Source organism: Coenobita brevimanus, chromosome 107 (assembly GCF_032717465.1).
Source record: "Coenobita brevimanus isolate Jiangsu-jjx chromosome 107, ASM3271746v2, whole genome shotgun sequence".
Classification (NCBI taxonomy): Eukaryota; Metazoa; Arthropoda; class Malacostraca; order Decapoda; family Coenobitidae; genus Coenobita; species Coenobita brevimanus.
Genome location: NC_137060.1, coordinates 27424577 through 27441344, shown reverse-complemented (window position 1 = coordinate 27441344; position 16768 = coordinate 27424577). Strand labels below are relative to the sequence as shown.

The 16768-nt window shown below is 40.6% G+C and overlaps 1 protein-coding gene across 1 annotated transcript in view; it reads left to right on the top strand.

Moving 5' to 3' along the window:
• Positions 1 to 10450, top strand: part of gek (serine/threonine-protein kinase gek) — a 248807-nt gene extending 238357 nt beyond the window's left edge. Inside the window, exons 36-37 of the mRNA XM_080285567.1 lie at positions 2181 to 2326; positions 7772 to 10450. Of these exons, the coding sequence (XP_080141693.1) occupies positions 2181 to 2326; positions 7772 to 7894 (269 nt within the window). The 3' untranslated portion in view covers positions 7895 to 10450. The remainder of the gene's footprint in view (positions 1 to 2180; positions 2327 to 7771) is intronic.
• Positions 10451 to 16768: the final 6318 nt, after the last annotated feature.

Below are 16768 nucleotides of genomic sequence, written 5' to 3'. Positions count from 1 at the left end.
CTGTGTGACCTCTCCCCAGCTTACTTACAGAGGACCCTCTGATCCCAGCTATAGAGATATGTTTTCTAAGGGCATAGCCTAATGTATAAAGCAGACATACAGTGGTACATTGATGAGGCTTAAAGGAAAGAAAGTGGGGATAAAAAACTCGCTGTGATTGATCCCAACTTGTCATCATAACCTTCTGTCACCCAACTAGACTATAGATGGGCTTCCTGAGGGCATTACTTACTGTACAGTATAGAGATAAAGGAAATGCAAGTGTGACATTGAATAGGTGTAAGGGAATAAAAATACGGGAAGAAAGTGATTGTGAGAATTGTTCCCTCTACAATGGATGGTGTATGAAAAGCATTCTGTGCATTATGCATGCTTTTCCATGCATATGACATTCTTGGTACCACTTTTATCGCCCACGCATTTGGAATCTGGGCATAGGGAGCCAGCACATATGGAGGAGTCAGTGTATGAAAATAATATTTGTAATTTATCTTAGATTTGTATATCATTAGCTGGTGGTTTAATTATATTATCTTAGATTTCTGTTTATCTTTAAAAGTACAGGTAGGTCCCACTAAATGAGCACTTGTTAGATAAGAAACTGATGAATTGAAATTGGGCAATTTAAACCTGATTTTGGTCATCCAGGCTTCTGAGCTTCGTGAATCTGCAGTTCCATCCATCCATCCATCATCCAGTCCCACATTGCCCCATGAGGAGTGTAGGAGCCCGGGGCTAGGCAGTTGGTCCCGACATTTAAGATGAGAGTGACCAGCCTCACTCATCCCTGAGTGGCATTACATGGGCAATCAACCCCAACCACCTCTTGGATATAAACCTTTACCAGCTCAATCCGATTGGAGTGCAATAATTACCCACTAAACCACCAGTCACCAAAGTTTGGTTATATGGTTACCACTCAGCATAGTAAATGGTTTCCTGGTGTTCAGGAAACCATTTGGCTTGTCACTCAGTGTAGAGTCACCCACAGGTAGAAGGAAGAGGAAAGAATGAAGGAAATAAAGACAGAAGAGGGAGTGTAAAGTCACCCGTAGGTAGAAGGACAAGGAAAGAATGAATTACAAATAAAAAGTTTGGAGGTGGGAGGAAAAGTTGCCTCGTATGGTATGTTTTCTTACAAATTATACTGCTTCTTTGACATTTATTATTCAGGGTTATTACAAATGTATACCTTAGAAGTTTTGTGTATTGTTGCTAGTCAGAGTTTGGAGTTTGTGGCCATGGATGGAATTCCAGAGGCATTTCTTGGGGACCATTATGCTTCCTTTCGGTAGATATGGATTAGTATAGATCATTTGTTAATATTATATGTTTCAGATGTAACTAACCTTTATTCTTTAAAATTGCTGTACATAACATTGTAAGTGTAAAATGGTGATCATCAGTTAACCTAAGCCCCCTTTTTCTATAGGTTATGTACAGTTGGCCCCAAACTTCCATGGAATAAACATTCGCATCCTCAGCATAATCGCAAATTGGTCCTGGAACCAAAAAACACACAGATACAGCAAGTGGGGTGGGGGAAGCAGTCACAGGTGTATGCAAGTGAGGGAGCATATTTGGCATTGCAGTGTTGGTAAAATGGGGGGAATTACTGTAACATATTATGATTGTTTTTTCACTTATACAAATGCTAGGATGCTTAAAAAAAAATAATAATAAAGTTATATGGATCAAGCATTACAGTCTTCTGCTGTAAAATAAGTCATGCTGTATATGCAGATGAGTTTGAAGATAGGAAGAGGCTAAGAAGAAAGTGGATGGAAATTATAAGTGAGTGTGTGAGAAAGTGACATATGGAAATTAATGAAACTAAGAGGTTGACAAGGGACCAAAATGGTTTTATTGAATTATTATGGATGTTGAAGTGCATGACAGGTATGGCACCCATATTTTAACTTAGTGATCAGTGGAATGACTCTCTGAAAGGTATGTGCAATGTGCTTCTGTAAAGAATTTTAAAAAAATGTTGATAGTTATGCTTGTGAGATGGAGTCATTATTCCAAAGGCTTGAAAGATGTATGGCCTATTTCATGCTTTCTCTATCTTTGTTTTTGAATCCAGCCTGTTGCAGTCTTTCTGGTGGGAGTAAAGATTGGGATGAGGATGATGGTGTCTTTATCTGGATGACCTTTTTAACTCAACATGACTCACACAGGTAGTGGACCACCACCTCCTGTACCTGGTTCTCTTAGACGGCCTGGCATCCCACCACTGCCACCTACATCCACCCCCCCTCAGCACCTTCCTCCCCAGCGTTCACCAGAGGAGCCACGACACCAAATCATACACCAGCTGCAGGAGGTAAATAGGCACTATTATGTGTGAATTTGGGAATAGGTAGTTGAGGAAGAGAAACAAACTGCAGTGCAGAAGACACTGGTCAAATGTAGGGGTGTTTCAAAAGTTCAGTCTCATAGTTGTGTATTGCATCCATAAGAGGCAAATGGGTGTTTCACAAGTCCAGCCATATAGTTACATATATACAGCAGCCATAAGAGACAGATGCAGCAAAATCAGTGGGTACATGATACAACAAAGTACAATGGGCTCGCACAGTGCGCGAGTGGATGGGCGTTTCACGACCTTGCACCCTGTGATTTTGCGTACCATGAATACATAACCTTATGGGAAAAGTACCATATGTGCTGGACTCCCTCAAACCTTGGTATTTTTTTTAACAGATATAATAAAGGGAAAAATTTGTAAGACAGATACTACAGATATAGCTAAAAGAACAAAAATATGGTCAGTCACTTTAAAAACAGTAGATGACAGGCCTGATGGACTTAAATAGCAGGGGTTCCGAGGCGCGACAACACACTTAGAGTCACGAGTGTCCCCACCGCATTGGCTCCACCCCCTTTTTTTTTTTTTTTTTTTTTTTTTTACAGAACAGAGGAAGGAAAAACAAATGAGTAAAAAAAAAAAAAAATCCATACACCAGATTACTGGTGTCCTCTGTTCATAAAATATCTGTAACAGTTAGACTTAAACAGTTGTGGGTTGAAATTTGGAGGGAAACAACTCTGAGGAAGCAAGTGTGTTCAACAGTTGCCAATGTTGTACTATTCCAGCCTTTGACAAAGAAATACAGCAGCAGTCATTACGGTGGGGGTTGCAGGTATTCCAGGTGGAGCAGGTGAGTCAGTTGCAGCTATAGAGGTGGTGGGGGAGGCAGCTGGTGAGTAAGGTGGGGTAGTGGAGGTGGAGGAGATGGTGGTGGGCTAGGCAGGGGAAGTGGTGAGGGGAGGATCCTCCATCTTCTCCTTGCTACTGCTCACATTTTCGGCAATTTCCATCATCTCTTCTTGTTTGTTTCATTCCTCGTCTTGTTATGGACTTATTTACAGTACAACAGCTCGGCATTCTCGAAATAACCTTTACTCAGGTGAATCCAAATGTTATTATAGAAACGGGGTATCAATTGTAACTTACTGTTATTGCTGAAAACGTTATTGTTGAAGTCATTATTGGCGAGATCTTACTGCCTCTGTAGACTCCTCTTGAGCACCTTCCCCACAAACCTCTAATGTCACGATGGGCACGTTGTGCAGGGGGGGGGGGGTTGCTTAGCCTGGGAAAATAGCGGTTTTTGGTCACTACTTGCATCTGCTTTGCATATTGTGCGCTAAACTTGCGCATTCAGTGTTTATGGTTATGATTTTTGGTCAGTCGTGTACTACGCGATTCGCGCACTGTGATCACAGGTACTGTGCGAACCCACTGTACTACTAACCTCACTTGATGCCTCATTATGTCTTCATGTGATCTGTGCTTAGTATGAGCATGCATTGCAACTAAAGATTTTCCAGTGGAATCCTGTGTGAGAATAAACTCATGAAACTACCTGTAGACTTGAGACAGTAGTAGTCCTTACTAATTATTTCTTTAGAAGGGTCAAGGAGGCTATTTAATTTTTTTTTTTTTGCTTGGTCAAGATTTTTGTCCCATTACAGTGCACAGTATTTCATGTAGCTCACTGTTAGAAAAAGATAGTGCTATAGCTCTACATCCATTCTCTAGCACATCTTCATGACAAGAATCATATTCTAATGTTATTCTATTGTTACAGCTCAGTTTTGAAAATGGAAAATGTCAGTTTTAGGCCATATTAGTGTTGTTGTTGTTGTTGTTGTTATACTACCTCAGTTTGTCTGGTCAAACAGATCCTTCAACCACAGGAAAAGAACTGCCACTGCAGGACTCCTCTATGCAGTGAATCAATGTTTTCATGTGGATGACAATGAGGCACCCCCCTCCCCCCTCTTTGTTGTTGTTGTTGTTGATGTTGTCAGGCAAATAGATGCGTCTATGTCATCCTCCCTAGACACCCATGTGTCCCCTTGAGGGTCAGTATATGAAGTTGCACCTTTTGACAACCAGTGTTGGTTTGCTTTCTCTTGGGGCTTTTGTTGTGGGGATGCCTCAGTTTCCCTCTGATCAAATCAGGAACTGTGGCCAGGAACCAGATGTGCCAGCTGGGAAGTAAAACACCTTGGAGATTGGCCTTTTGCAGGACCAAAAAAGCAGTAGGCCTTAATTAACCCCTAAACACCGGGTTATTTATAGCTTGGTCGCTCTGTCTGTTGGACGCTCTCTCTGTACTGGTATTTTTCCGAAAATAGCCTCTTCGAACCTTATTATCCTGGAAACTGTAGCAGATAGGGAAACAAATTAAAGACCATATTACTCAGCAACTCTTCTTCTTGCAAATGAAAGTGTCCCCAGGTCTGTAGGTCATCGCATCAGTGAGTAAGGACATGAAGAAGAATACAAATTTTTTGGCGTTAGAGGTAGGATGTATTTGTGTATGTGCTTACGGCACTAACTGTGGCTTTCAACATGATAACTTCTCCAATACTAGGTAAACTAGATACAGTGGCATCCAAGGCATGCTCTATGGCACTATCACTGAGCCCTTTCATAGTATCCTTGGGAAAAGGCTTGGCGGGGGTGGATGAGGCAGTTGGCCACAGGCAGCAGGTATGGAATCGGACAAATAGGAACCTGAAAACATCGTTGTACACCTGGCGAAGGCATGGGACAGACTGACTCTCTCTTTTGTGCTGTGCAAGGACTTCTTTCATACTCTTTGGTGCCGAGATGAAATGGCGCATGGTTCAAACGATGGCGGGCAGACATGCGGCTCCCCCTGCTGCCTGGCGGCCCCTGTACACCCATTTTGCCACGGATATACTCACTGCCCGGCAGTTGGGAGTTAAGGAAGCAAGCTTCCTCCTCATTCCCATAGAAACTCTTGGCATTGTAAGGCATTTGTCATATCTCAAGCAGTCGTTCAATAGGAGACAAAATATTGAGTGTGGGAAGAGAGGTTCATCTTGCCTTGTGAGAAATTATTCATTCCTCAGCTCAGATTTTGAGATGATTACTTTAGTCACCACTTTTAGTGCATATATAATGTCAAAAGTACAGTAGTTTAAGGCCATCATCTCTTTTGTCATGTTGCTCCTAAACTTTAAACTATAGGAATAAGAGTCTGCAATTTACTTCAGTTATTGACCTGTATGAAGGATTGTTTGTTTACAAGTTTCATCAAATGGAGTTCATTAGATTTATATTTAGTAAGCATTTGTCAAAAATTTCTAAATTATCTATATGAAAGTAACAGGCTTGTAAAGTAATGCAAAAAATTTGGCTTGCTTTGTGGCAAACTAATCATAAAAGAGTTGCTTTACAGATTCTTTAATGCTTTTATGATATTTGCATCAAAAGAATATCAGTGATTTTTTTTTTCTCTCTCTCTTTCTTTTGATGAAAATCTAAGTTTCCTGTTGTACCAATTTCCTGGATGTTTGGCAAACTCTCTACACTAAAAAGTATCATTATACAAACATTCCAATTAGAGAGTTTATCATAAATTTTTTGGGCTTTCCAGTGGTACCTTTATTTTTTTCTAGAGCTTTATTAGTTGAGCTAATAGTGTCCAAAAGTTAAAAAACATACGTTCTCAGAAAATGCCCGTTAACGTTGTCAGGTCACGAAGCACTGAGTGACACACCCTCATCTCTCTCGTACCTCTGGCTGCACTGAGTTTGCAGCTGAGACTAAAAAAGGTGCCAGATGTCAAAAGAAAGAGTAGTCGACAATTTATCTTAAAAAAAAAGAAAAAAATTATTTCTGGGTAAATCTTGCACAAAGCTGTGTCATGATGTGTGTAGGAGCACTGGAGTTGCATTTGAGTGCTTGATGTGGGTGTACAAAAAATGCGGTTTTAAAACACTTGTCCATGTTTGAAGGTGATATCACTTTACACAAAGACAAAGGAAGGATGCCAAAACTTTGTGGAATTTTCTCTTAATATTAAAAAATTTCAGTTTTTTTTGTAAAAAATGAAGATGATTGCTTTAATAGCTTCTTCCTTGGGTGCCTCCAATTCTCCCTCACAAAATATAAAAATGACGTTTCTGAGCAAAAAGCGTATAGCTAGACATATATATCCATCCAGCCATCATCCAGTCCTTTGTTGCCCCATAAGAAGCGTAGGAACCCGGGGCTAGGCAAGTTGGTCCGGACATTTAAGATGAGTGACCAGCCAAGGATGAGATGGAGGGATGGAGTGGAGAGGTATATGAGAGAGGGGTGTGTGAATTAGGAGCAGGGCAGTGAAATGGCAGGGGACAGGATGATTTAGAGGCGGTTTGTTTGTGGCCACTCTGTATAAGGGATTGAGGTGTCTGTCAATAGATAGATAGATAGACCAGCCTCACTCATCCCTGAGTGGCATTATGTGAGCAATATACCTCAACCATCCCTTGGATATAAACCTGCACAGGCTAAATCTGATTGGGGGACCATAATTACCCCCTAAACCACCAGGCACAATAATATGGTTATATGTTTACCACCCAGTGAAGTTAATGGTTTCCTGGTGTACAGGAAACCATGTGGCCTGTCACTCAGTTTAGAGTCACCCATAGGCAGAAGGAAGAGGAATGAATGAAGGAAAGAAAGGCAGAAGAGGGAGTGTAAAGTCACCCATAGGAAGAAGAAAGAGGAAAGAATGAAGGAAAGAAAAGACAGAAGAGAGAGGATGGAAGAGAGGAAAGGGCAGACACCCAAAGCAGCACTACGTCGAGTGAGTGGATGGTGAGTGCCCCCACATACCACAAGATAGATATATACAAGTATTAAACCACAATGAAACCTAAGTACCTCTTCCCTTACTTTAAGGCATTACTGATATATCTTCCTCACAGTCTATTAAACTTGTGTGAGAGGAATGTTAACACATTCCTGAGTCCTGACAACAGCTTGTTACAAAGGTGAAAAAGCATATGGATGTGTTGACTAATGCATACTGTGTATACTTTTGGCAGCAGTCTCTGTGACCTACCTTACTCTTCACAGAGGGTACATTACAAATATTATCTAATAATATCACAGTACTAAAGATCATTTAGTCAGGTTGAATTTGTTTTGGAAAAATCCTGTTCTCTATCTCTTGAATTAGGGATGGTGGAAGGATAAGGAATTTTTCTTTTTTCAATTTTCTCTGTGGAAGTTTCCCACAGATTTTCCCAGATATCCTCTACCTCAACCAGCCTGTGTCCTAGAAGAACATTTTTGAGGAGAAAGGTAGTATAATATCGTTTCACATATTAATTAATCAATTAATGGTCTTACTTTCAGTGTTATACTGAACTGTCAAGTTCACAAGTAAGAGTATTTATGCTTCCTTACTGGGTTTGAGATCAACTGAGGCACTGTATTAATTTATCTTTACAGCAGGAGTGTGGAGACACATCACCTCGCCACTCTATTGCTTCCAACACCAGCAGCAACCTTTCTTCCCCACCCTCGCCTGGTCGCCCTCCTGATCACCACCACTCCTCCTCTTATGACTCGTAGGGGTACGTCTGGCCTGGGGAGAGGCTTTGAGCAGGTCCCTCGCAGGCTGCCCACACCTTGGGGGAAGAATATGTATGGTGGAATTGTCTGCTCAAAGGATGTTTTGGTATTGTTACTCCTTCCTCTTCCATCTATGTTAAGTGTTCTATTAAAAAAAAAAAAGTCAGTAATTACTGAAAATAATAGATTCTTCTGGCTGTCACAAAGTTTAACTTAAACCAAGGTAACATGGTCACAAATCAAAAGCAAAACTGAACCCCAGTGGGTGATTCCAAAATTTTTATGGTTCCCCAAGTCAAGTTCTCAAGAGGATGACTCCCTTTGTGATAGAGGCAATACTTAATCAAACACATATACTGTATGGTATGCAGGAAGTTAATAGTCTCCAAATGAAATGTGTTTAAGCACTACCTCTTTGATAGTCTGCCAGATAATGTATATGAGATTTATTAGTACTTACAAGATATATAATTTATGGAAGAATGTAACGGTCTCATGCACATATCTGATATTGGCACTATCATGAAAGTACTGCTTAACAAGTTTGGCTTTAATGGACCTATCTTTAAAATTTACTGGGCAGCTATGAAAGGTTCAAGCTACCTGCTGGTGCTTTGATTGTCTTACAGTGTGTGGGATGTAGGAAGTGTAAATTATATTTATTACTGATGTTTTATATATGTACAAGTTATCTGCAAATAATTTACGAGAATTGGGTTTTATCCATTTCAAGTTCTTACTCTTTTTGTTCGAAAGCTTCTGCTAGTCATTCTTTACTCTTAAGTGTAAATGCAAGCCCAAAGAAATTAAACTGAGATAAAGCTAAGAGTCTGTATTTCATTATGAGCACAAGACAGAAGTTGCAGGTGCTGTGTGGGTTGGAGGGTTGTAACAAGCAATAGAGAAATAATTTAAGGCTGGTTGGAAGTGTTGGTCACTGCAGTGGGGTCAGGTAATGGGTCGCGGCAGCAACTCAACAGGAAACAACTTACTATCTCACTTGGAATTGTTTTAAATAGCCAAATAATTAGCTGTGAGTTCTGAGTATGCTGCAGCAGCAAACGTGGAGTGATACTAGGAAAAACCATGTTTTTGCAAAATGTCATGTCCCAATGCATGTTTTGAAAAACTGACTAGGATTACCCTCTGTCAGGTTTAGGCTTCCTTTGTGATGCAAATAACTGGAGTAGAGTGCTGATGAAGATGCTGGGAAGGGAGGGGTGAAACTAGCACAAAATTTGACTCCACTAGTTTCAAAGGTGTACGTAAATCCAAAAGGTGAGCTAAATTTGCATTTAGTATAATATTCAATAGTGATAAAGGTAAAGACCTGTGTGGATTTGAATGTGTGTGTGTGTGTGTGTGTGTGTGTGTGTGTGTGTGTGTGTGTGTGTGTGTATATATGTGTATGTGTGTGTGTGCACATGTACACCTGCATAGCAATTGTTATAGGTCTTTAAGAAACATAGGGATATTGATGACTTATCAGTAACCGCTGAAAGAAGAACAGGGTTACAATCTTCAGTTTTTTAAAACTGCTCCAGGAGGGACAATCCATTATATTTTTTGAATCATTCCTTGTCAGTGTGATCTGCAGTGAGATCTGACTTCCGGGTGGTAAACATGACAAGCTAGACATTCTTTTAACAGAATTCATTCCTGTTTACGATCATGAAGCTAAGCCTTGTTAAAGTATTATGTGGTGCAGATCAGCTGAGTGTGTCATAAAAGTATGCTTTGATGAATAGTTTTTGTGTTAGGGGACTTGCATTAGTGGTCACTAGTTTTTTGGCAAAAATAAAGTTGGTGAGTTGACCTCCTGACTGACTGTGTTTGGTGTGGTTCTGGAGAAGCCTCCCCCTCAAGACACCACTGCTTCAGGATCACTGCAGCCACAGGTGAATGTCCTGTCAAGGCAATTAAGTCATTACTCCAATGTTATTACAGTAATTTCTTAAGCAAAGTTGCCTTGGTCACTGTTTCAAGGTGTTGTGGATGCGGTGAATCTAAGGCCGTGTGTTTGTTGATAATCTTCCTTCCCTCTCCCCTCATTCGTCCCCAAATCAATTATGGTTATAGAAATGTGAATGTTTCTTGGCTCCTGGCTGCAGTGGGGTCTAGATAACAATAGCAAATGCGTGACTTCAGGAATTTAGTATTTGTATGCAATTTTTTTTATAGTTTGCTTGTGTATAATGCAGATTTTAGTGTTCTTGCCAACCAGTTTTACAGGTCAAACTGTATTGTGTATGACTTGTATTACCTGTCTTAAGTATTTAAATGTTGATTAATTTATTAGGCACAGAACTTGATTTCATACTCCTTCATCCATGCTCTAGAATATTATGCTGTCAAGTTATTTTTTGTAAGTACAATATGTAAATATGTTCCCTAGTGATTATGTTTAAGAAATTTATGAATTATGACATTGTACATTCATATTTCAGCTCGTGTATTGTAGTCTGTAATTTATGATTGGTATGGCCAAGTTACCATGGCCTTGTGTATACTAGCTTTTGTAAAATAGACATTTCTAGAAATATGGCAATATAATTATGGGTGAAATGTGTTTCATTCGAACCCATTCTATAAATTCAGTACTGTGGTTTAGATATGTTTACCTAGAATCAAGTAGGAAGGAAGGAAAAATGAAGAACCATCTCCAAGCCATAAGTTGGTTGTATGGCACAAAGGAAGAAGGTAACTAGGAGAATATTAAATGCAAAATGTGAAGAGCAGAAGAAAAGTGACTATCAGAAAGAAACTGGGAGAGTCACCAAGGAAATCAGCAAAAAGTGGGAACTGAGGTAGCAAAGAGAAGAAGGGAAAACTGAGAAACTGTTAGTGTGCAGTCAAGCAATCAAGAAACAGGCGACTGATAGCCATGGGACAGTTACAATACCACAACGAACCATTGCTTCAGTGCATGGGGTGGCCCTGTAAGGGCAGTTAATTTTATTTTATTTTTTTTTTAATTAATTTATTTTTTTTTAATGTGTCCGACTCAGGGCATAGGCTTCACAGCCTGCTCCCAAGGCCCAGTAGTCCTCCTACATACCATAAACCTCTACATGTCACCAGTTGATGGGTTTGCTCAGTCAAACAGATCAGGGTTACTTTTCAACAACAATACTGTAGCAACAGATTTGGTTTACAGAGGATTTATATTTTTGTTGGTGGTAGGTGTGGGCCCTCACCATCCACTCACTCCATGTAGTGCTGCTCTTGAGTGACTGCCCTTTCCTCTCTCCCATCCTTCTTTCCTTCATTCCTCTTCTGTCTGTCTTTCCTTCTTTCTTTCCTCTTCCTTCTGTCTATGGGTGACTCTACACTGAGTGACAAGCCAAATGGTTTCCTGTACACCAAGAAACCATTTACTATGCTGGGTGGTAACCATATAACCAAATTATGGCACCTGGTGGTTTAGTGGGTAATTAAGGTGCTCCAGTTGGATTGAGCTTGTGCTGGTTTATATCTAAGGGGTGGTTGGGGTTTATTGCTCATGTAATACTGCTCGGGGATGAGTGAGGCTGGTCACACTCATCTTAAGTGTTAGGACCAAATTGCCTAGTCTCGGGCTCCTATGCTCCTTATCAGGCATCGCAGGATTAGATGTTGATGATGATGATATATTTGTGTTATGAATAATGAGATGTGTGATGTCAGGCAGTCGAGAAAAAGGGCACATTCAGGTATTTGTGCAAGTCCACGTGAACTTCACTGCAGGATGTTATGGCCAAAATCAATATTTCTTCCTTGTGGCCATGTAAAAAATGGGAGAGGCTGTCAGTAGGAACAATGGTACAGTTGAAATCACAAGTTTGTGGTTGGTTAGTGGTACAGTGTGAAGCATATTACAATAATGTGTTAAATGGCCCCCACACCTCATCGTAGTGGTCAGGTAATAATATCATTCATCCACATGTACAAAGGCTGTGTTTAAGCCCCTGTACCAGAAACTTCCAAATATGAGTATGCAATAGAGGTATTAAATTTTATAGATCCAGTACAATTCCTGTTGGTGTAGTGATTTGAGATTAACAATTGTCCTGTGTTCATATAATCAGATCTCAATGAGGCAGCTTGAGATTTTTGGATATTTACAGTAATGCCACTTGGGGGAGGTTGGTTACCTACTTTTCAGTGTTTTGAACTACAGTAACCTGCCTTCAGGCCCCTACATCCTCCAAGGGGTAATATGGGACTGACTGCATTTTCTCCCATTGTTTTAAGGATATGGTAACCCCCCTGCTCTCAATCTGTGGTACTATCAGTAGCTTCAGAGACATGGAAGAGGACATACTTGTCTCTGAAGGTAAGAAGGAGTTAAAATTTGTGTGCATATGACCTTCAAACTCCTTATGAATTTGGAAAATAGGATTAAAATGTCAGCAATAATGACTGGTGAATTTTTCCATTGTCAGGCTCATTGATTCATATGTAGCCTATAATAGTCCTCTATGGTAGGTGCAAGCACACACCATAGTACTGTACTTGTTCCAACCTCAGGCTCAGCTGACAGCTGAACCCAGTGGACTGTAGGCTGTTACCACTCCTGTAGTTCACCATCATTTCAGTGAATAGTGGTGGTGGTGGTGGGGGGGAGTGATTTCTATATAACCAAGAAGATCCTCTGCACAGCAATGCCACCATATGAGGGCATCCATCACCAGGTGACTTGAAGCACTTCCTGTGCTGAAAATATGAGAAGGACAGCACTGAGGGAGAGACTTTGCCTATACTCTTCACCCTACACTGGCCTAAAATTACCATCTCCCCATCTTGTATTCCAATCAAGCTGCAAATGAACAAAAATCTGGGCTAAGTTATGGTGAAAGAATAACCCCTTCATTCATGATGTCTGCCTTTCTATGGCCAGGGACCTTAGTACCCTTTATCCTGTAAGGGGTGGGCACAAATTATAGTCTCCGTATCATTCAGTTGTCTTCTATCTGGTTGTCCTCCCCAGTGTGCACGCCCCTCTCACATCACTCTATCCCTCCGTTTCACCCTCAGTCACCTCCTCCCTCTCCATTCCTTCAGTGCACTCACAGTACTCTCCTAGTCAGTCTCTCACTCCATCTTGCCACGTGGTCAAAGCACCTCAGTTCAATACATCGGCTTCAATAGCTGCCCATCTGCGAGAACCTATCATCCATTCACTTGACTTAGTGCTACCTACAGGTGACCAAAACTACCTAACTTACTACTTTGGATAATAACCATATAACCAGTGGACAGTTATTGGTCTAGTGGCTTCAGGTGCTCCAACTGGATGTGGCCCAGAAGCGTTTATAGGGCTACCTGAGGTTTATTACCCCTAGGGAAATAACCACCCTCGTCTTAAATATCGGAAATGACTAGCCTAGCCCAGAGTCCCTACGCTTCTGATGGGGTATAAAAAAGAATTAGATGGACTTCGATAGCTTTAGTGAACGATAGACTAACGCCAAATGTGAAATATTTAAACTTCGCGGGGGGCGATCAAAGCGGATAAACAAACTCCGCAGTGAAGTGGAAACATTTTTTAATCTGCTTAACCCTATGATATAAAACAAATTTCAACATTGGTTTTGAAAGTTTTGTGGATATTCATACAACTCACGAAGAAATAGTTAAAATTCCTATTTACAACGAGGCGGGAGGATTTGCGAGGAGATTCCGATCCTTTCTTAGACTGAAGTGTGATCGTCTTTTCAGGGGAAGTATAGATACTTGAAATAAACAGGGCGGCATGTGCGATAATGTCGGTGAATTTAACGTCGATACACACTGGATGGTTGTTTTTTCGTATTGTGGAAGATGCAGACACCATTACATTAAGGCTGGTCATGTATTGTGCTCATGTGACCCAGAGAATGTCCGGAAGTAAGTCGTATACTCCAATCTCGAGTCTTTTGGGCTATGCTGTTGGGGGCCTCGTAGCCGCCATGTTTGAAGAGTACTTTCGAAGTGACGTGGTTAGTATCCTGCCGTAAATCCACTTTTTTTCAACCAGTTATAGTTAATATACTTATATTATTCTGCTTGTGAAAATTTGATAAGGCAATGGAGATACCTTAGAGGTGAGCATTTCTAGTGAGTATCGGTGTTTCGTGATCATAAAGGGCGACAAAGTCTTAGCAGACGCCCAAGAAAGCCGGCATCGTGAGTATCCTGGCCCACATCTATTATTTTACCACTAGCATCTGATTTACGTGCATAAGTCTGCTTGTTAATATTAAATAAGTTATGGAGATTACTAGGGTATTAGTATGCGAAGGAAGTATTTGTGTTTTGAGATGATTGGAGAAATGGTGGCGTAAATGGAAGAACACGCCGAGGAAGGCGGGCTTCATAAGTATCCTACTCTGATTTATTTTTCGGCAGCTTCTCTTTAATTTACTTACATAATTCTTTTCACTGATTTAGATATGTAAATAGAGATCACTTGGGTGATGTGTATGAGAGAATGTGGGTGAATTGAGATGATATTTGGCATTCTTGTGAGCAGAAGTTGAAGGTGGCCGGCTTCGTAAGTATCCTGCTGTGCCTGCACATTTGCCCTTCTTACAATTAATTATCCACTTAATTCCGCTTACTGTGTTAGTGGTAGGTGGGGGCGCTCACCATCCACTCACTCAATGTAGTGCTGCTTTGGGTGTCCGCCCTTTCCCGTACCTTCCTCTTCTGTCTTACTTTGCTTCATTCTTTCCTTTTCCTTCAGTCTACGGGTGACTTTACACTCCCTCTTCTGTCTCTCTTTCCTTCACTTTTTCCTTTTCCTTCTGCCTGTGGGTGAGTGACACGCCAAATGGTTTCCTGTACACCACGCTTGGTGGTAACCATATAACCAAATTATGGCGCCTGGTGGTTTAGTGGGTAATTAAAGTGCTCCAATCGGATTGAGCCTGTGCAGGTTTATATCCAAGGGGTGGTTGGGGTTTATTGCTCACTTAATGCCACTCAGGGATGAGTGAGGTTGGTCACTCATAAATGTCGGGATCAACTTTCCTAGCCCCGGGCTTCTACACTCCTCATGGGGCAACACAGGATTAGATGATGATTTTTATTTAGGGACTTATGGTTGCTCTAGGGTGTTTGTTGTTGTAACTTGGTTTTCAAAATGAGTAGCTAATGAAAATATGCCAAGAACATTTATTTATTTGTCTGTGTTTGATATTCTTTTCTGTGTAATGTACTGTACTATAAAAAAAAAAAAAAAAAAAAAACGGTGTATTTTCGTTGATAATAAGAGTAATATTGTTAACTTTCTTCCCCTACCTCCAACTACTTTTTCCATTCACTTGCAGGTACGATGTTACTTGTTAATAGTGCATTACATGGAAGATCGAAACATGAATACAGAGTCAAGGAGCTACATGGGTTGCCTAAGTGACAGAACCAGTGTGCCCAAGTGTAGTGTCTGTCAAGGTGAGTCTTTTCAGCCTCCATAGTACAGGGACATTAATGTATTCTGGCAGTCAAGTGATTTTATTCAGTAGGTACCTACATGAAAGAAGCGTTGTGGTGTGGATGTGTAGAAAGCATTAAGAGAAATACATTGAGGTGGCTTGGCCATGTGGAGAGGATAGAGAGCGAGAGACTGACGAGGATCCTACCTCATCCCATCGCCAATTAGGATAGTTAGGATGATGATAGGAGCATAGAATAAGCTAATTTTCATACAGTTAATGTGTTGTGCGGTATTTATTTTTATTAATTATTTTTTATTATTATTATATCAGTTTTTTATCTGGGGAACAGGGTCACTAACAGCTTGAATACTTAGTTGTAGTGATGTGAAATTCGAATGAGTCTCCTTGGTTACTAGTCAGATTAGCCTCCGCACTTAGGATGCTAAGTCGTTGTTACATGAAATATGATGAGCCTTATGGTAGGAGTGAGTGTCTTTGGTAACTAATCAGATCAACACCCCCCCACCTGAATATTAGGTCGTGGTTACGTGAAAATCGATGAACCTTAGTTATGAGGTAATGTGAATCTCTTTGGTTAGTAGTCAGATCAACCCTCCACACTGACTACACTTGGCTGTCAACCGAGCTGATATGGGATAGGGATCATTAACAGATTAGAATAAACGTGTCTTATCTATCTATCTATCTATTGCCAGACTCCTTATTCCCATAAGGGGTGACCCCAAACAAGTCGTCTCCATGTCGCCCTGTCCCTCGCCATTTGACTACTTTCCTCCCAGCTCACACCCCACTCTCTCATATGCCTCTTCACTCTGTTCCTCTATCTCATCCTCGGCCTCTACCTCACACACTCCTCGTTAGTCTCTCACTCATCTTCACATGGCCAAACCACCTCAGTGTACCTCTCCTAACGCTATTACATCCACATCCACACCAGTATCTCAGGTGAAAGGAAAAGAGAAAGTTACCGTAGATAATCCCTGTGAAAGATAACTGTAGTTGGTTTACCTCGACTCGGTCCGAAATTTCGTCCTTGTACAGCATATTTCACGTAGAAGGTGGCTGAAAAAGTTAGTCTGTAACCAAGATAATACAAAGATAGAGAAGAAATGGTGTAGTCCTTATATTGGACATCTACATACATACATACGCACATACATACATCATAAATATATACATACATTCACATACTGTACATGCATACACATACATACATACATTCAAATATATGCACACACACACACTACATACATATACTGTACATACATATATACATACATACATACATGCATACACACATACTGTACATTCATACATACGTACATACATACACATGCAGATATAAATACATGATTCAGCAGCAATCCAGTTTCTCTCCTCCGTCAATACTGTTATGTTCTTAGTACTCTGAGATGGGTCGGCCTTGTGCAGAGAATAAGAGATTGCCTATAATTCT